This window comes from Ailuropoda melanoleuca, chromosome 7 (assembly GCF_002007445.2).
Source record: "Ailuropoda melanoleuca isolate Jingjing chromosome 7, ASM200744v2, whole genome shotgun sequence".
NCBI lineage: Eukaryota > Metazoa > Chordata > Mammalia > Carnivora > Ursidae > Ailuropoda > Ailuropoda melanoleuca.
In genome coordinates, this window is record NC_048224.1 from 59,280,250 (window position 1) to 59,301,644 (window position 21,395).

General features: G+C 55.0%; 2 protein-coding genes across 2 annotated transcripts in view; one reads left to right on the plus strand and one right to left on the minus strand.

Annotated features, from left to right (window-relative positions):
* NACC2 (NACC family member 2) overlaps nt 1–21,395 on the minus strand; it is a 92,231-nt gene that overhangs the window by 33,252 nt on the left and 37,584 nt on the right. The window lies entirely within an intron of this gene.
* Nucleotides 10,892–21,395, plus strand: part of LOC109490470 — a 38,735-nt gene continuing 28,231 nt past the window's right edge. The window contains exon 1 of the mRNA XM_034663754.1: nt 10,892–10,974. Coding sequence (XP_034519645.1) covers nt 10,892–10,974 — 83 coding nt within the window. The remainder of the gene's footprint in view (nt 10,975–21,395) is intronic.

The following is a 21,395-nucleotide window of genomic DNA, read 5'->3' on the forward strand; positions in this document are numbered from 1 at the left end:
TGGGGAGGACAAGAGGGATGGTGGATGGGGAGCTGGGGGTATGGAGACAAGGAGGATGGAAGGGGATGGGGGTGGACAAGGGTATGAGGGGGCAGGGGGACAAAGGGGAGAGGGCGGGACAGACAGGGCAGATACCCGATGAGGGTGGGGAGCCCAGGAGTTGGGGGAGAAGAGGGGTGATGAGAGCAGAAAGGAAAGCCCTCGTGGGAGAGGAGGCCCAGCGCCCTGCAGTGCCCACCACCTCCCCACTTCTCCCTGGGGTCCCCGGAGCATCAGGCCCAAGTGGTGCGGCCCAGCACCCCATCCCACTTGCCCAGGGAAATCACCCTGACCCCCAACCCCCGACGCGGGTCTCGTCAAGAACAACTTTGTGAGTGCAGCTGGGCCAGGCCCGGATGGACAATGGAGCCATCTCCCCATTCCCACAGGCAGGCAGCTAAGTCACCACCCCTGACGGTGACAGACGAAGGAGGCCAGACTGCCACGCAGGGCCCCACCGCATCCCATCACTCCCGCGCCTCTCTGGGAGGGGAGGCTGTGCTGGGCACACTGCCTGTCCTGTTCCAGGCTCACACACCTGTGGCCCGCCCGGCCTCGGTTTTCCCTCTTGCCACCAACCGTGGCCCTGAGAAGAGCATAAGCACCTGCAGAGGGGGACAGGGTGGAGACCAGTGATGGCCGAGGTCCGGTCCCCTGCAGCACCCGGCATGGGTGGGCTGCCGTCCCGACAACTAACTCTGGTGGCTGGAGTGGGGAGGGAAGGGGGGGGCAGGCAGCAGCCCTCCCACCGGCAAGTGGCATTCGGAGAGAAAGAAAGGGCCATCTGGCGCCTCCCCGTTCACACACCGTGGGCTCAGCTTCAGAGAGCAGATAAAACACTGCGGAAGGAACAGGGCAGGAAGAAATCCAGGTGTAGGGAAGCGCCCGGCGGACAGCGGGCAGGGGCTCCTCCAGGGGCGGCTCTGTGCCTCCTGCAGGGCACTGAGGACTACCCTGGGGGGGGGACAAGCACTGTGGTTGCAGCATTGACAGTAATGGTCCCTGCTCGCTGCTCTGAGGATGTAGGGGCCGGCCGGGAGGCATGGGAGCCTGGCCCTCAGCCCCCCAGGGATGGAGCGAGTCCAAACCTCAGCCATCCCTCACCTCTACCTGGATGAAGCAAGGCCAGCAGGCAGGCAGGCTTCAGGCCCCTCACCGCCTGGTCCCCACTGCCCCTAGGAAGATCCCGGGGCCACAGCCAGCCTCTGCCTGGGGGATGGCCACTCGGCTGCCCTGGGCAGCAGCACCTCTGAGTGGGCATCCACGTGGGTGCCCGTGTCTGCACAACCCCGGGGAGGGGGTGGTATGGAGAGCGGCCTTGCCATCTCGCCTTTATCCAGACCCAGAAGGACCAACCCAGGTAAGTCCCCACCAGAAGCCCGGTCAGGCCCCCAGACTAGGGATGGTCTCCTTTTCTTGGGGCCCAAGAAAAGCCCAATGGCCCCAAGAAGAGGGGGCTGAAGCCTTGGGGTGGGGGCTGGGGACCAGCCCCCACATGCCACACAGCCACAAAAGGAGGCAGACCAGGCCACAGGCAGAGCCAACATGGGGACACAGAGGGACACCCAGAGGCCAAAGGCTGGTCGAACCTGTGCTGGGGAGGGAAGAGGAGGGCAGGGCCAACCTTGGCCTAGGGACAGGCCTGGGGCCCCACGGCCCCAGGACACACAGCCTGCACTCCCTGGCACAGACCTGCCAACTTCAGGACTCTGCCTCATTGTCACCTCAGAAAGGCCTGCCAGGTGCCACTCTTGAGCAGAACAAGGGCAGGGTGGGTCTGCCCAATGCCTGGTGGACACTTAGCCAAATGCTGGGCACGCCAGGGAGGGCCGCAAGAGTGGGGCTGTGCTGGCCAGTGACACAGCACACTGGAGAGGGGCCCCCCACAGACCCACAGCACCTGCTGCCAGGAGTCTCCCAGAAAGCCAGGTAGCCCCTGGGCCAGACGAGGGCTCTGGTGCTGAGAAGGAGTGACCCAGCCTGGCGGGAGTGGGCAGAGGCCAGCAAAGGTGCACCAGGTACCAGTTCCCGGAGGGTCCCAACTGCCTGGGGCTGGGCAAGACAGTGGCCAGGTCCCGAACTGAGAGCAGGGGACAGCGTGAGGCCCTCGGGCCTGTCCCTTCACACAGCAGGTCCTGTCTGGTCGGCGGCAGGGCTGGAATCCTGGTCCCACTAGGGCAACACCCCTCCCCCCACCCCCGTGCCAGCCCCTCCCCGGCTACTTTGTTTCCACTGTCTGGTGGCCTTAAGCAAAGGCACCACATCTGGGATGCGCATCTGTCAAGGGGGGTCAGGTTCACCCCGGGACGGTCACCACAGGGTCGAGGGCGACGGCTCGAGCCTGTCACGCTCGATGCCTCGGTGCACAGCACCGCCGTGACTCCTACCTGCCGTGACCTGGACGGGAGGCAGTGGTGCAGGTGGGTGTCTCCCTAAGCGCCCCCACCCCCACGGTCTCTGCCACCCCGGGGCCCCAGGGCTGCGGGCGCACACAAAGAGGGACCATTATTCCCCTGGAAGGGGATGAGGCTGCCTGGTCCCCGGGGGGAGAGGACACAGTGCTGTCGCTGCTGTGTCCTCGAGCCACCTGCATGGGTGAGGCCGCTGTCCCACAGCCCAGCCCCTGAGAGCCCCGAGGGGGGGGGAGGTGCGGCGGTTTTAGATTGCTTTCTTAGAAGCCTGGGCCGGGAGGCGAACAAAGCTGAACTTTAGGAGAAAAGAAAAAAATAAAGGCTTGGTTTACGTGCCCAGAGCCGTGAAAGCAGGACAGGCCACGGGCTGACCCTCGTGCGGTGGCCAGAGAGGAGGGCCCCGGGGCCTGAGTGGGCTGAGGGCAGAGGGGACACCCCCTCCCCCTTCCCTGTGCACCAGGGCCCAGCCCCACCAAGAACACCTTTACCCTTCTCTGCCTCAGTTTCCCCATCTCCCTGCTTCCCAAGCAACACCCATTCGGTTTCCCCCCCACAGCAAGAGTCACCACGCCGCGCACTGTCATCCGGAAGGTCCTGAAAAGCCAGGAGGAACACGAGAGACCTCTTCCTTCATTCTGGCCATCCTCAAAGCCACGGCACCATGGAACCCTCCCCCTTCAAAACGCCCTTCAGAATGGAACCCACTTTGGGAAATCCCGAAGCCAGAGTCTAGCCCTTGTAGCTGTGGCAGCCTCGGGGAGCCCCCACCCCACCGACACTCCAAGACCGCCCCCAGAATGAGAACACATGGGTAGCGTGCGGGGGGGGGGGGGGGGGCCTGGCTATCTCTTCTCTGCAGACCCCTCCCTCAGGGGGAGCCAGGATCTAGGACCTGCCCTTACGGGGTCGTGGACCAAAGCACCTCTCAGCCCCCAGGGGCAGTGCTGCCTCCATCAGGAAGGAGCCCGATGAGAAGGGGGTGGGGTGCTGGCCCAACAGCCGCAGACATGCACCCACACGGGCCCGAGGGCCTAGGCAGGATGCACGTGGGGCACGGATTCTCGGGGTGCGGCCAGACCAAGGCCGGCCACGCTGGGCTCCAACATGGACCAGGAGCACGCCAAGGACTTCCCTTTGGGGCCCAGAGCACCAGAGAAGGATGGGCGGTCCAAGAGGAGGGGCCTCCTTCCGAGGACCCCAGCCAGACCCAGCTCCAAGGTCTGCAGGCCAGACTTCCCCAGAAGCCCTGTCAGGACGCCAGTCCCCACCACTGCTCACCCTCCCAGCCCCACCAGACCCCAAGGAGCCTCCTGGGGCTGTGGGACATGCTGCAGCGTCCCCACCAGCAAGAGAGGCGAGGTAACTGAAATTAAAGGCAACTACTGTGCAGGACTTAATTCCCTCCAATCTAATGAGAGGCCCGGCCTGAGCAGACGCACAGCTAGCAGCCGCGGCAGGCAGGGAGGCCGGGGGAACAGGAAAAGGAGCCCCTTCTGCCACCCTGCCTCCCTGCCTCCCCTGCCCGGAGGCCGGAGCACATCCCTGGGGCTGCCCCGACATCCTGGGAGAAGCCAGCCCGGCCACAAGGACACCTCCTCAATGTTGAGGTGCTCCGGGGTTTGGGGCCCGGCCCCACCCCCAGGACGGCACCTGCAGGACGGAGGCGAGTGACCCTGTGAGTCAGCAGCCCGGAGTCAGGGCGCAGGGCTGCTGAGAGAGGGTGAGGAGGGGTCAGCGGGGAGGGAGGCTCGCTTTGCACAGAGGCCAGCAGAGCACTCGCCTGGGCTTTCCAACCACACCGCAGACAGCGCACGGGCCTGCGGGAGCAGCAGCGCACTTCCGCCCGCAACCCCAGTTCACGCTCTGGCTCTGCTTCTCCCAAGGAGCGAGGGAGGCAGGGAGGCCCTGCAAGGGTCGGGTGCCCGTCCTCAGCAGGGCTGCCCAGCTCAGGGCGGGCCGGGTCCCCTGGGGGCTGGGCGAGGCACGAACCAGCTTGGGCCTCAGGTTTGCATTAAACTTTTAACACATCATAAAACAAGGCTGAGCAGCACACATCACTGCTAATGGAAGGGCCAGTCACCCCTCAAGGACCGGGGCGAGCAGAAGCAGGGCTCCAGGGTGGGGTCTCCGCTGCCAGGAGCCCCTCCCCGCGCAGTCCCCACCGTGCAGCCCCCGCACGGACTGTGTGCCTGTATCTGGCCCCTTCTCTCCAGGGGGGTGCGGACCAGGAGACCGAGGAACCCAGAGTGTGACCCTGCGGAAGCCTGGGGTCCGGGACCTGCCCCTCCCCAGCACCCGTGTCAGCACCTAGCCAGGGCAGCTTCCGTTGTCAGGAGAGGGAGGGCCAGCTCCGCCACAGAGGGGCTACTCAGGCCCAGATGTACCGCGGACCCCAGGGCTCGGCGGCAGGGGAGACTCCCAGGGGAAGGGGCACACAGGCCCCCGGAAACTTCCGCCGGGGCTCTGCGCTGCAGGCACCTGGCCGCCTCCGCCCCAGACCACAGCCCGGGCTGGCACGAAGTCGGTTTTAACTCCACTAACACGTTTGCCTGGAACCTTTTTTTTTTCCCCAAACAGAAAAGGGCAGCAAGCCAGAATCCGCACATTCTAGCTTGTGCTTATCAGTCCTTCCCCCTTGCCGCCCTGAGGACAGCCACAGACACAGGGCCGGTCCTCAGGGAGGCAGGCCATGCCCAGTGACCCAGGGCACCAGGCAGACCACCGACAGCCACCAGAGCCACGCTGCAGGGCCAGAGGGCTGGGCTCAGGCTGGGAGACACCCGTCGGACGGGGCAGGCGTCCCGCGGTGCGGGCTCTGACGAGGGTCCGGTCCAGCAGCCTGTGGGCCCAGCCGAGCCCACGTCGGTGGGGCTCCTTCTGACACGCCACCGCCCACCAGGCATGACCGCCTGGCACCCACACGCCAGCCTCCGACCCTTCCCTCTCAAATATTTGCCTTTAGTGTGGGTGTGGGGTCGGGGGCCAGACAAAGCCAGGGAGAAGGGTCACTGAGAGGAGAAGCAGGGGCTGGCCTGCCGCCCCGCCGGGAGCCCTATGGACCCAGCAAGTCCGCACACACGAGGCAGAAGGCTTCCGAAGAATGAAACAGTGTTTTGAACAGAGCCGACAATCTCCCTCACCCGTATTTGTAATTTAAATAACGTAAGCTTGAAGAGTGTCTCCCTCGGGCATAGTTTAATAACTTAAAAAGCCAGCTCCACCCGCATGCAGACGGGCCTCTTCCGCTCTTATCAGCAGACATGAGGTCCCCCCCTTGCACCCGTGGCTCGGGGGCGCTCAGGGGCACTTGGGGGCTGCCCAGACTGAGCTGGCCGGGCCTCATGGAGCTGGACCCCCTCCTCAGCCCTCACAGCACTCTCCCCTGCCCGTGGCCCGTGGCGGGGGTGGGGGTGGGGTCCCGGAGCACCTTGGGGGTCCGGGTGGGGGTCCCCAGCGGGGCGGCGGGGTGAGGCGGACGCTGCCCTGTGCCGGTCACCAACTCCTCACCCACAGGGACTCTGCCACACACCCCCGCCCGTTAATATTCATAGCCCTTCCTCATCTGCATATCGTGCCATAAATAGTCGAGGTAAGACACAAAGCTCCCCTGCATTTCTAATTATGCTTAAAAACCCAATGTAAATCAGACCGACACAGAAATACTAAATCAGCCGCTGGGGGGGGGGCACGACGCAGCAGCCCCCACCTCGGAGCTCCAGGCACGGTGGCTGCTGGTGATGGTGGCCCACCTGGCCTGGGGCTGGGCAGCAGGGTCCCCAGCCACTTCCGGGCCAACCTCAGCCTTCTTGGCCCTAAGTCAGAGACCAGTGTGGGGTGGGGGAGATGCCCGCAGAACCCCAGGGACCCCCCCCCAGTGCCCCAGGGCCAGCCAGCCTGTCTCACCTTCTCCCTAAGGGGTTCCCGGCACCGTGCCTCCCTCCCTGTCCAAGCAGCCACCCGGCTCAGAGGCCCCCGGGTGAGGGTCTACCCCATGGGTGGGGGCTGTCTCCACCACCCTGTCCGCACGTGTAACCCTCTGGACACTCTGGCCCTCCTGCCCGCTCAGCTCACAGGTAGTGCAGAACCAGATGTCCCCCACCCCCTGGGGCAACGCTCCACTCTGGGGAATGGAATCCTGGACAGGGCGCCAAGCCACTGAAGGGCCACGAAGAGGGGACAGCGGGTCTTCTCAGTCCCGAGGGGGCCCCAGCCCTGCATGGGCGGGAGAGATCTGGGTGGGCTCCGGCTCTACCATCTGGGGCCGCTCCTCCTGTCCACAGGGAGACACAGCACAGGGGCCTACAGAACAGGAGGGTCTGGGCCAGGGAGAGGGGGACAGGCCATGCCAGCTATTTAGGGCCCAATAGGGTGCAGCCCTCACAGGTGGCACTCATATACAGATGTCGGGACTCCTGTGGGCCGGGTTGCAGCTGGTACACCAGGGGTCCCTGGGGGCAAAGCCGCCAGCCAGTGAGCACAGAGGGGCACAAGCCTCCACCTGGCCCGGCCCGCACCGCCCCTCACCCAGACCCCAAATTTCCTGGCCCTGCCATTCTGGGCAGCCCCAAGCACCAGGGCTCGGCACACACCCCGGCCTAGCCCTGGTCCTGGCTCCCCGCCAGCTGCAGCCAAGACCCAGCCCTGCTTCCTGTCCAGGAGGCAGGGCACCGGGGCCACCATGGCCCCGCTCCTCCTGGGTGCGGTGGCGGGACTACCTCGGGGGACCCCCAGGAGGCACAGGCCCAAGTGACACAGGGCTTGCCCCACTCTGCCTGTAGAGGGGACAGAGAGATGCCTGCTGCCCGCATCTGCCTGGCATCATGCCCAGACCTATTTTTAAGCCCATTTACTAGAAATCCCACAAATTAAAGGAAATACGGATAATGCAGTAAGAATCCTGGGGGCCGAATAAAAGCTACACATAATTGTTCTCGTGCTCCAATGTGAGAATCCTAACCACAAACCCCGATCTCCCCAAGCCCTTGTGCGAGGCGGACGCATCTTGCTGTGTGTGCAGGAAGAGCAGACGGGGTGGGGGGTGCGGGCTCTGTGCTCCGCCCTCGATCAGAGGCACAGGCCCGGGCTGGGGCTTACAGCCGGGGCCATAAAAGGTAATTACTGATACGAAAAATAAAGACCATAAATACCCTCGTTTACAGCCCGGGGAAGGCCGCTTACCACCAGGGCAGCAGGCCGGACCCCGCTCCCTCCCATCAGGGCTCACATCAGCCCCCACCCCATGACCCTCGTGGCTCCCACGGAGGCGGGGGCTGCAAACACCCAGACCTCACAGCACAGGGCCCGGACTAGTTGGGGGGGCACAGGGGACGGAGGGCTCAGTGCTCCCACCACGAAGGGCAGGACCCCCGGGACGGGCTGGATGGGCTGGCCAGCTGACACAGGGGGTGAAAGGCCTTCGGTGCAGTCTCCAAAGATCAGCCAGGCCTGCTGGCCCCCCAGGCTGAGGGCCCGGCCCACCCTTCCTGCAGGCCCATCACACCTCAAGGGTAAAAGTCGATACAGAGGACGAAACAGCAACAGAACACACCTGGGTGACCATGAAAGACACNCGAGGGTCCGGCAGCAGCCTGTGGGCCCAGCCGAGCCCACGTCGGTGGGGCTCCTTCTGACACGCCACCGCCCACCAGGCATGACCGCCTGGCACCCACACGCCAGCCTCCGACCCTTCCCTCTCAAATATTTGCCTTTAGTGTGGGTGTGGGGTCGGGGGCCAGACAAAGCCAGGGAGAAGGGTCACTGAGAGGAGAAGCAGGGGCTGGCCTGCCGCCCCGCCGGGAGCCCTATGGACCCAGCAAGTCCGCACACACGAGGCAGAAGGCTTCCGAAGAATGAAACAGTGTTTTGAACAGAGCCGACAATCTCCCTCACCCGTATTTGTAATTTAAATAACGTAAGCTTGAAGAGTGTCTCCCTCGGGCATAGTTTAATAACTTAAAAAGCCAGCTCCACCCGCATGCAGACGGGCCTCTTCCGCTCTTATCAGCAGACATGAGGTCCCCCCCTTGCACCCGTGGCTCGGGGGCGCTCAGGGGCACTTGGGGGCTGCCCAGACTGAGCTGGCCGGGCCTCATGGAGCTGGACCCCCTCCTCAGCCCTCACAGCACTCTCCCCTGCCCGTGGCCCGTGGCGGGGGTGGGGGTGGGGTCCCGGAGCACCTTGGGGGTCCGGGTGGGGGTCCCCAGCGGGGCGGCGGGGTGAGGCGGACGCTGCCCTGTGCCGGTCACCAACTCCTCACCCACAGGGACTCTGCCACACACCCCCGCCCGTTAATATTCATAGCCCTTCCTCATCTGCATATCGTGCCATAAATAGTCGAGGTAAGACACAAAGCTCCCCTGCATTTCTAATTATGCTTAAAAACCCAATGTAAATCAGACCGACACAGAAATACTAAATCAGCCGCTGGGGGGGGGGCACGACGCAGCAGCCCCCACCTCGGAGCTCCAGGCACGGTGGCTGCTGGTGATGGTGGCCCACCTGGCCTGGGGCTGGGCAGCAGGGTCCCCAGCCACTTCCGGGCCAACCTCAGCCTTCTTGGCCCTAAGTCAGAGACCAGTGTGGGGTGGGGGAGATGCCCGCAGAACCCCAGGGACCCCCCCCCAGTGCCCCAGGGCCAGCCAGCCTGTCTCACCTTCTCCCTAAGGGGTTCCCGGCACCGTGCCTCCCTCCCTGTCCAAGCAGCCACCCGGCTCAGAGGCCCCCGGGTGAGGGTCTACCCCATGGGTGGGGGCTGTCTCCACCACCCTGTCCGCACGTGTAACCCTCTGGACACTCTGGCCCTCCTGCCCGCTCAGCTCACAGGTAGTGCAGAACCAGATGTCCCCCACCCCCTGGGGCAACGCTCCACTCTGGGGAATGGAATCCTGGACAGGGCGCCAAGCCACTGAAGGGCCACGAAGAGGGGACAGCGGGTCTTCTCAGTCCCGAGGGGGCCCCAGCCCTGCATGGGCGGGAGAGATCTGGGTGGGCTCCGGCTCTACCATCTGGGGCCGCTCCTCCTGTCCACAGGGAGACACAGCACAGGGGCCTACAGAACAGGAGGGTCTGGGCCAGGGAGAGGGGGACAGGCCATGCCAGCTATTTAGGGCCCAATAGGGTGCAGCCCTCACAGGTGGCACTCATATACAGATGTCGGGACTCCTGTGGGCCGGGTTGCAGCTGGTACACCAGGGGTCCCTGGGGGCAAAGCCGCCAGCCAGTGAGCACAGAGGGGCACAAGCCTCCACCTGGCCCGGCCCGCACCGCCCCTCACCCAGACCCCAAATTTCCTGGCCCTGCCATTCTGGGCAGCCCCAAGCACCAGGGCTCGGCACACACCCCGGCCTAGCCCTGGTCCTGGCTCCCCGCCAGCTGCAGCCAAGACCCAGCCCTGCTTCCTGTCCAGGAGGCAGGGCACCAGGGCCACCATGGCCCCGCTCCTCCTGGGTGCGGTGGCGGGACTACCTCGGGGGACCCCCAGGAGGCACAGGCCCAAGTGACACAGGGCTTGCCCCACTCTGCCTGTAGAGGGGACAGAGAGATGCCTGCTGCCCGCATCTGCCTGGCATCATGCCCAGACCTATTTTTAAGCCCATTTACTAGAAATCCCACAAATTAAAGGAAATACGGATAATGCAGTAAGAATCCTGGGGGCCGAATAAAAGCTACACATAATTGTTCTCGTGCTCCAATGTGAGAATCCTAACCACAAACCCCGATCTCCCCAAGCCCTTGTGCGAGGCGGACGCATCTTGCTGTGTGTGCAGGAAGAGCAGACGGGGTGGGGGGTGCGGGCTCTGTGCTCCGCCCTCGATCAGAGGCACAGGCCCGGGCTGGGGCTTACAGCCGGGGCCATAAAAGGTAATTACTGATACGAAAAATAAAGACCATAAATACCCTCGTTTACAGCCCGGGGAAGGCCGCTTACCACCAGGGCAGCAGGCCGGACCCCGCTCCCTCCCATCAGGGCTCACATCAGCCCCCACCCCATGACCCTCGTGGCTCCCACGGAGGCGGGGGCTGCAAACACCCAGACCTCACAGCACAGGGCCCGGACTAGTTGGGGGGGCACAGGGGACGGAGGGCTCAGTGCTCCCACCACGAAGGGCAGGACCCCCGGGACGGGCTGGATGGGCTGGCCAGCTGACACAGGGGGTGAAAGGCCTTCGGTGCAGTCTCCAAAGATCAGCCAGGCCTGCTGGCCCCCCAGGCTGAGGGCCCGGCCCACCCTTCCTGCAGGCCCATCACACCTCAAGGGTAAAAGTCGATACAGAGGACGAAACAGCAACAGAACACACCTGGGTGACCATGAAAGACACAGCTGGGTGGGCACGGCCTCACCACCCTCCAGACTCCAGGCCCCCAGCCCTCCCCCAGTCACCCTCCCCCAGTCACCCTCCCCCCACCAAGTAGCGGCTATCCAGGTATCCAGCTATGGGTACATGGCTATGGGCCGGCGCCTTGACCACGACCTGCCCCCTGCATACCTGAAGCCCTCCCAGAGCCAAATGCCACCTGAGGGCCTGTGGGTGGGGGCTCTGCACAGGCGAGGGGCAGCAGAGGAGGGGAGACACACCCACACCTGCTGGCCTCAGATCCCACTACTCATCCTGGTTGTCGCAGGGGAGGGACAAGGCCTACTGGTATCACCACATTCTGGACTGATGGAGACACTCCCCCGCTCAGGGGCTGGGGAGAGGGGACAGTGCAGGTCCTTCCCAGGCCTGGTCCCTAATTGCCCTGGAGTCCTATGGAGGTCAGGGAGGCCACAGCCACGAGCTCACCGCCTGACCGGGGTAGAGCGGGGTGAGGTCGGGGCTCCTGCTATTCCAGCGACACTGGACTGGGTCACGCGCTGCCTCCAGCCACTTGAACCCACAGCGGGCACCTGCCCCACCAAGATGCTTCCCCGGCCCCGCAGAAAATGAGGCTTCCCAAGCCCGGCCCTTCTCCCTCGGGGGACCCTGGCCACGGAGGGATCAGCTGGGAATTCAGCCCCGCAGAAGCTGATGTCTGGGAAAGGCCGGCGCTCACTCCGAGACCGCAGAGGAAGGAGCCAAAAGAGGCAGGACAGGGAACGGTGGCGGTGCGGACAAACTGCCCTCTCCCAGGAGAGGCTGGGGCACAAGGCCCATGTGGCACCTGGAGCCAGCAGGTCGCCCCCAGTGAGATACCCAAGGCCACCAGTTCAGAAAAGGGCCACGAGGCTCCTAAGAGGGAGGCAGGCTATGGGGGGGCAAGCTCATGAGATAAACATCAATTCCAGATGGCTGGTACGCTGTTCGGAGAATCATCAAACACTTGGCAGTGAAGTCAATGTCCCCTCACCATCACAGGGAAGCAGGGCCGCCCCCAAGATCGCTGCAAGACGACCACTGTCTGGGAGGACACCCTCCGACTCCCTGTCCACCCACGCTCTATCGAGTTCCACACCAACATGTTCGTTTCTGTCCAGGAAAGACGCAAAGCTCTCTCCATAGGAAGAGACAGCCCCAAGGATGTGGCTGGCCCCTTCCCCAGGAGCGCAGCAGACATCCGCAACCCCCTATATACCGTGTCCATACCTTATAAAACACAGCCCCCTGGCGGCCGGGCCCTCGGGGTAGCACCGAGCCCCCCCCCACCCCCGTCTCCCGAGTAAGCCCAAGCTGTCTTTTCCTGCTGTTACAGTTTCTCTCTTCCTCCAAGGCTATTTTGTCTCTGGTTGTTGGCCTCGTCTGTCTGCCCATCTGAATCCCATGTCACTGGTGGTTTGGGCCATGTCCCTTCTCCAGGGCAAGGACCAGGGAGGAGCAGTCACCAGGACCGAGGCTGGGCTGGGCCACCCTGTCCAGAGCACCCCCAGAGCTGTGAGCCAGTGAGTGGGTGGGGGCGGTGATGCCTGAGGTCTGGCTTCCCAGTGTGACCACGAGGAGACTGAGGGGCCGATGAGGGGTCTCATCCATGCTGTCTGTCGTGTCTGTTAATCAATCAAGGACACAGCTCATGTCCACAGCAGAGAGAAACCTCTTTCTCTCGTCAGACAAGGAAGGGTGAGCTGCTCTCCGTGTTTACTTCTGACCCGTGGTTAACACTGCAGGTTCCGGGGTGCCTGGGTGGCGCAGTCGTTAGGCGTCTGCCTTCGGCTCAGGGCGTGATCCCGGCGTTCTGGGATCGAGCCCCACATCAGGCTCCTCTGCTATGAGCCTGCTTCTTCCTCCCCCACTCCCCCTGCTTGTGTTCCCTCTCTCGCTGGCTGTCTCTATCTCTATCAAATAAATAAATAAAATCTAAAAAAAAAACCAACAAAACAAAACCCTGCAGTTTCCCTGTGTCTAGACCCGAGGTGAGCCCTTTCTCACACCGGGTTGGAATTTTTCCTAACTCTGAAGGGTGTTCATGACTTACAGTCTCTTAGGAGCTGTGTCCTCACATGCTAATAGATAGTAAAAGATTTTATAAATCTAAAACCTTTAGAATTCCCAGAATATAAAGAAAGGGAACCTCTAACATTGTAAATGAGCTAGCATTTAAGGGGGAGGGGACCCTTTTCAGGCCAACAGCCAGCTCAGAAAGTATTTCCATATAAAACTCCAGGGGCGCCTGGGTGGCTCAGTCGGTGAAGCGTCTGCCTTCAGCTCAGGTCATGATCCCGGGTCCTGGGATCCAGCCCCGTGTGTGGCTCCCTGCTCCGCTGGGAGCCTGCTTCTCCCTCTCCCTCAGCCTCTTGTGCTCTGTCTCTACTCTCTCAAATGAGTAAATAATATTGAAAGAAAAAAGAAGAAAAGAAAAGAAAAGGAAAAGAAAAGAAAAGAAAAGAAAAGAAAAGAAAAGAAAAGAAAAGAAAAGAAAAGAAAAGAAAAGAAAAGAAAAGAAAAGAAAAGAAAAGAGGGACGCCTGGGTGGCGCAGTCGTTAGGCGTCTGCCTTTGGCTCAGGGCGTGATCCCGGCGTCCTGGGATCGAGTCCCACATCGGGCTCCTCTGCTGGAAGCCTGCTTCTTCCTCTCCCACTCCCCCTGCTTGTGTTCCCTCTCTTGCTGGCTGTCTATCTCTGTCAAATAAATAATCTTTAAAAAAAAAAGAAAAGAAAAGAAAAGAAAAGAAAGAAAAAAAGAAAACTCCAAATTTCCACAATCCTGAACAAATTAGACTGCTCTGATAACTTGGCGGCAGGGTGGGGGGGACGGGGGGAAGCCTGATGTCTTTTCTTTGACTTATAAACCTAGCGTGCATTTTATCACCAAGATCTGGATGTGTTTCCTCACGAGGAAAGCAGTTAATCTGAATTTCCCAAACTCCTTATACTGTTTGACCAACCAGAGAAGCTAGCCTTACTCTCACATTGCCCTCCAGACTATGAAGAAATATAACACTGATCAACTCTACTAAATACTTCAAACTGGTATCAAAACTGGAATCAAAATTATGTCAGACTTCCACTTCTGGGAATATGGAACACTGGAATACCGGAGTGAGGCTTTAAACGCTGTCGGATAATGCAAACATCTGTCGTACAAAAACAGGGAACCCATAAACTACATATAAAAACACTCAGTGAACTAGGAACGGGGGACACTTCCTCAAGCTGAACAAATGCGTGTGTGAAAATCCAGAGCCAACACCACACTCAACAGCAGGAGGCTGGTGCTTCCACCAGGGTGAGGACGGAGGCAAGGAGGTCAACACTCCAGAGCTGGCTCGAGTAGAGGCCACTGGGCAGAAAAATTGAAAAAAGTAAAACTATATCTATTAGATGACATGATCTCGTAACACAGAAAATTCTAAGGAATCGGGGCACCTGGGTGGCTCAGTCGTTAAGCATCTGCCTTCGGCTCAGGGCGTGATCCTGGCGTTATGGGATCGAGCCCCACATCAGGCTCTTCCACTGGAAGCCTGCTTCTTCCTCTCCCACTCCCCCTGCTTGTGTTCCCTCTCTTGCTGGCTGTCTCTCTGTCAAATAAATAAATAAAATCTTTAAAAAAAAAAAAAGAAAATTCTAAGGAATCAACCAAAAAACTATTAGAGCTAATAAATGAATTCAGCAAGGTTACAAGATATAAGCTCAATATACAAAACTCAAACGTATTTCTATATGCTACGAACAATCTGAAAATGAAATTTAGTAAGTAATACCATTTATGACATCAAAAAGCATAAAATACTTGGAGGTAAATTTAACAACAGTAGTGTAAAAACTGACACTTCAAAAACTGCAAAATTTGTTGAAAGAAACTAAAGATCTAAAGAAATGGAGAGATACCCATGTTCACGGATTGGAAGCTCTAACACTGGGAAGGTGGCAGTGCTCCCCAAAGTGACCCACAGACTCAGTGCGGTCCTAATCAAAATCCAGCTGACAGCATCACAGAAATTAACAAGCCCATCTTAAAATTCATACGGAAATACAAGGAACCCAGAAGAGCCAAAACATGATGGAAAAAGAACAAAGCTGGAGCAGGCATGCCTCCCAATTTCAAGACGTACTGTGATGCTACAGTAATCGAACACGTGGTGTGGACATGTGGACACAGACATAGGTCACTGGGATGAAAGGGAGAGTCTAGGATCAAGCAACGAGAGGGCCAAGACCATTCAATAAGAAAAGAATAACCTTTTCAAAACAGGGTGCTGGGACAACTGGACATTCACATGTAAAAGAATGAAGCTGGACCCTCACCTCATACCATATACAAGAATTAACTTAGAACAAATTAAAGATCTGAATGTAAGAGCTACAACTATATGACTCTTAAAAGAAAACACAGGGTTAAATCTTTGTAACCCTGGATGAGGCAACAGATTCTTAGATAGGACCCCAAAAGCACAAACAACCAGATAAATTTGACTTCATTAAGTTGAAAAACTTTTGTGCATCAGAGGACACCATCAAGAAAGTGAAAAGACAAAGAACAGGAGGGGATATATGGAAATCATATTTATAAGAAGAAACGTGTAACCAGAATATATAAAGAACTTTTGACAACTCAACAATAAAAAGACAACCCAATTTAGAAATGGGCAAAGCACTGGTAGCATTTCTCCAAAGAAGATACACAAATGTCCAATGACACGTGTGTGAAAAGATGGTCAATACCGTGGGCCATTAGGGAAATGCAAATCAAAACCACAATGACACAGCACTTCACATTCGCTTGAATGGCTATCATCAAAAAGACAGATTAACCGTGTTGGTGAAGATGTGATGAGAATGTAAATGGGTGCAGCCATTTTTGGAGAAAAATCTGGAAGTTCCTCAAAAGGTTAAACATGGAGTTACCATATGTCGTACACAACTCCACTCCTAGGTATAACCAACAGAAATTAAAACAAATGTCCACACAAAAACTGGTGACTAGCAGCATTGTTCATGACAGCAAAAAAGTGGAAACAACCCAAATGTCCGGATGAATGGATAAACGAGATGTGGCACAGCCATACAATGGAATATTAATCATCCATACAGAGGAATGAAGTACTGATACATGCTACACCACAGATGAACCCTGAAAACATCATACTAAGTAAAAAAAAAAAAAAAAGCCAGCCACAAAAGACTACACATTATATGATTCCATTTATATGCCGTATCTAGAACAGGCAATTTACAAACATAAAACAGACCAGTGGTTTCCCAGAGCCAGAAGTGGTGAAGGATCAGAGAGGAAAAGAGGAAACAGGAGTGACAGCTAAGGGTGTAGGGTTTCTTTCTGGGTTGATGAAAATGTTCTAAAATTATGATGATGGTTACACAACTCAGTAAAGACCACTGGATTGTGTACCTTATGGGTAACTGTATGGTATGTGAATTTTATCTTACTAAAGCTTTCTTTCAGACATAAAAAAATTACAGATACATCAAAATGAAATTTTAATGTCAAGGGAAGGGGGAAGCACAGAGAAACAAACAAAAAGACAAAACAAACAGGATCAAAACATAAAATGGCAGACTTAAGTCCTGGTATATAAATAATTCTATCAAATGTAAAAGGCCTAAATATACCAATTAAAAGACAGAGATTGGCAAAATAGATGAAAAAACACGAACCAATTATATGCCGTCTGCAAGAAACTCACTTTCAAATATAATGATACAGGCAATCTGAAAAGAAAAAGACAGGAAAAGATAAATCATGCAAACATCATCAAAAGAAAACAGGGGTTGCTATATCCAATAAAGTAGATTTCAGACCAAAGAAAATTATCAGAGACAAAGAAAGACACTTCACAAGGATCAAAGGATTAATCCACCCAGAAGGCACAGCAATCCTCAAAGTGTACACACCAGACAACAGAACAGCTAAATATATGAAGGACAAACAGATAGGACTAAAAAAACAAAGACAAATACATGATTCTATCTGGGGACTTCAACAATGCTCTCTCCACAACTGACAGAACTAGACAGCAAATCAGCAAAGACAGAACCAAAGTCAACTAACAGGAGCAGCACTTAACAGGGCCGTCCATCCAACAACAGCACAACACACATTCTTTCCAAGTGTCTGTGAAACCTACACCTAGACAAGCAATATCCTGGGCCAAGAAACAAATCTCAAGAAATCATACAGAGGGTGATCTTCCACAATAAAATCAAATTAGAAATCAGTAACAGAAATGTTAACAAGGAAATCTCCAAACATCTGGAAATAAGCAACATGCCTCCAAGTCACCCACATGTCAGAGGAAGTCTCGAGGAGGTCAAGTGGAGGAAAAGGGAAATACAACTATCAAAATTTGTGGGACAGCACTTCAGAGCTGAAAGGAAAATGTATAGCACTAAGTGCTTCTAGTAGAAAAAAGGGAATATTTCAAATCAATAATCTAAGCTCTCATCTCAAGAACCTAGAAAAATAAGCAAAATAAACTCAGAGGAAATAATGAGGAGAGCAGAAATCAATGAAATTGAAAATAGAAAAAAAAATAGAGAAAAAAATCAATGAAACAGAGTTGGTTCTTTTAAAAGATCAATGAAATTGACAAACCTCTAACATGACTGACAAAGAAAAAGAGGGAGAAAAGACAGATTAATTACCAGGATCAGGAATGAAACAGGGGTATCACTACAGACCCTACAGATGTAAAAAGAATAATACTGACAACTTCACACGCATAAACCAAACAACGTAAATTAGATAACCAGTTCCTAAGGGAATAAAAACCTACCACAATTCACCTAATGTGGAATATAACATTTGAATAGCCTTCTAACTACTAAGGAAACTGAATTTGTAATTTTAAAAAATTCTCAAAAAAGAAACCTCTAAGCCCAGATGGTTTCCCTGGGGAATTCTACCAAACGTCGAAAGACGAATTAACACCACTTGTACACAATCTTTTCCAGAAAACAGAAAAGGAAGGAACACTTCCCAATTCATTTATGAAACTAGTATTATCCTGATACCAAAACCAGACAAAGATGGCACAAAAATAGAAAACTGCAAACCAATGTTCCTTGTGACACAGATGCAAAATCCTTAACAAAATATGAACAGAATTCAGCAATATATATTAAAAAATCATATACATGACCAAATAGGATTTATTCCAGGGATGCAAGGCTGATTCAATATTTTAAAATCAATCAATGTAATCCACTATCATCAGACAAATAAAGAAACATCACATGAACATACCATTCAATGCAGAATTAGTATTTGACAATATTCAACATCCACCCATGATAAGAACTCTCAGAGAATTTCCTCAACTTGATAAAAGAGCATCTACAAAAATCCTATGCTGGATGCTTTCTCTGTAAGATGGGGAACACGGCAAGGACATCTGTCCTCGCTAGTCTTACTCAACACAGCGTAAGATGGAAAGAAAATGCACAGATTGGAGAGGAAGAAATAAAGCTGTCCCTATTTGCTGATGGCAGGATTGTCTACATACAATCCCAGCAGAATCCACCAAAAAAACTCCTAAAACTAGTAAGTGACTTTATCAAGGTTACAGGATATAACATAAACAACTGTATTTCTTTTTTTTTTTTAAGATTTTATTTATTTATTCGACAGAGATAGAGACAGCCAGCGAGAGAGGGAACACAAGCAGGGAGAGTGGGAGAGGAAGAAGCAGGCTCATAGCGGAGGAGCCTGATGTGGGGCTCGATCCCATAACGCTGGGATCACGCCCTGAGCCGAAGGCAGACGCTTAACCGCTGTGCCACCCAGGTGCCCAACAACTGTATTTCTATATACTATCAATTACCAAAATTAAAAATACAATACTACCTATGCTCATTCAAAAAAATCTACATATAAGGGGCACCTGGCTGGCTCAGTTGGTAGAGGGCATGACACCTGATCTCAGGGTTGTAAGTTCCAGCCCCATGTTAGGGGTAGAGTTTAAAAAAAACAAAAATTACATGTAAATAAAAACAAAAGATATACAGGACTTGTATGCTGAAAACCTCAAGATGCTGATGAAAGAAATCCACATCTAAGTAAACAGAGAGACATACCATATTCATGGATGGAAAGATGCTCCCCGAAGAATTCTGCCCAAACTGATATACAAGTTTAATGCAATCCTACCAAAGTTCCAACACAATTTTTTGTAGATGTAGACAAGATTAATCTAAAACGTATATGAAAAGGCAAAGGAACTAAAATAAGGCAATTTTTTAAAAGAGCTTATTAATTTATATGAGAGAGAGAGAGAGCACAAGCAAGAGGAGGTATGGGGCAGAGGGAGAGGGAGAAGCAGACTCCCCGCTGAGCAGGGAGCCGACACGTGGTCCCCGGACCCCGAGATCACGACCTGAGCTGAAGTCACATGCCTAACTGACTGCCCCTAAAATAGCTAAGACAATTTTTAAGAAGAACTCAGTGGGAGGAAACAGCCTGGCTGATTTCAATTCTTACCAGACAGAGACAGATCAACCAACAGAACAGAGAACCCTGAAGAAGACCCAAAAATAAGCCAAACTAACTCTTTACAAAGACGCAAAAGCAATTCAGTGAAGGACAGCCAGGCTTTTCAGCCAATGGTGCTGGGGTAGGTATACATCCAGAGGCAAACCAAATGAGCCTCAGCCTCACGCCATGTACAAAATTAATCCAAACTGGACTGAGATCTGCATGTGGCTGAAAACTAGAAAAAGGGACAGGTGAGTAACTTCAGAATCTAGGGTTAGACACAGCGTTCTCCCCTAAGCAAATACTCGTAAACTTGAGTTTATCAAAATTCTAAACTTCTGCTCGGCCAAAGGCCCTGTTAGGAAGATGAAAAGACACGGCACAGGCTCATAGGCGACCGAGGGTTAGTATACAGGCTAGATAAAGAAGTCCCACAACTCAACAGGAAAACACGATCCAATCAGAACATCGGCCAAAGACACAGAGACATTTCTGAGAAGAGGACCTAGAGATGGCACACAAGGGCGTGCAAGGTTCACCACCAGGATCCATCAGGAAATGAAAATGACCCACAACGAGATACACTACATACTTACCAGAATGGCTACAACCAAACTAGCAATGCCACCAAACACTGGAGAGGGTGGGGGAAGACGGATGGCTGACAAAGAGACCAGGCGGTGGCTGCCAGAGGCTAACGGGACTGGGGAGGGAGGAGCCCAGGGCGCCCTCTGGAGACGGTGCACTGGTCTCTCCGTGCTCCCTCTCCCAGTAACAGCTGTACTGAGATCCGATCCATGTACCATAAAATTCACCCATTCCTTTTTATGATCAAATAACATTCCAATATAGGGATATGCAACTTTTTTTTTTGTTTTTCCACTCATTCTGTACTATTCACAACTGCATGTGAATCTAGGAGTATCTCAAAATACAAAGTTAAAAAAAAAAAAGCAACTGTGTTGGTCTTCAGCGTGTCAACATAAAGTAAGATTCCCAAATCCTTGCTCCCTTTAACACCCTATATTAATATTAAATTAATTAATAATGTTCAGCTAGGCTGCATAACTCCTAAGTCTAGGATCAAAACCATGAACAGGAAGCAGATAGTTCAGCTCACCCGTGCTCACCGCGGGTCAGACGGACATGTCGCTCGCCACTCTGACAAGGTGTGAGAGGCACAGGTGTGTGTGTCTGCGTGCACACGCACACTCGCACGTGGGAGTGGCTCCCGGAGGGCCCCCTGTGCCGGGACACGGGGCACGAAAGGCAGGTCCGCTGGTCACCTGCAGTCCCTTTGTCAGAGAGTCAATCACCGAGTTTAAAAGCCGTAAGCACACGGGACACGATCAGGTGCCACGGTGACCAAGAAGTGTGTCTACAGATCCAAGGACACACCAAAGGGGCTGCTTCTGTTCTCAAGGGGGAAAGAGGCACTCTGTCTTACGGTCAAATGTCCAGCTGTTCCAGAATGTGAAGGGGACGGAGGACAACACACACCAAACGGATAAATGGGAAACTGTAGGTCTGCAGAAAGTGATCTTTATTTCCCTTGCTTTAGAATACCTGTAAATAACTCTGAAGAGGGCACAAAACATTAGAATTCTGGCAAAGTCGGCTCTGTTTTGGCGGGTTATTACAGAAGAGAGTATTTTCAAAGGTCCCGGGAGCCCTTTACTGCCTGTGAGCCTGGACTCGAGGGGGCCCCTCGGCCAGCCAGATGCAGCGTCTCACCCGCGGCCCCGATGGCTGCGCCCCGATCTCCCAAGAAGCTCTGGGTCCTCTGTACCACTGTGTCCAGATCTCGGCTACTTTTTAAATTTCAAGTTCTTCTCTCCCAAATCATTGGGGTTTCCTTACCAAGGGGCTACTGATTTCTGAGATCATTCAGAATCATTCCACCCATGGGCACGCAGGCGAAACCAGGCGCTGTCCGGCTTTCGGAGTGTTGATCTCCTCTGACAACACGCTCGTCTTCTCCAAGTCAGGCCCTGAAGTGAGCCAAGCTGGACCTTCCGTGTGACCCTCCGGACCCTCGTCTGTAGTTCCCACGGCGTGTGGCTCAGGGGTCGCTGGCTCTTCTGCTGCGCCTGGGGTTCCCAACCGC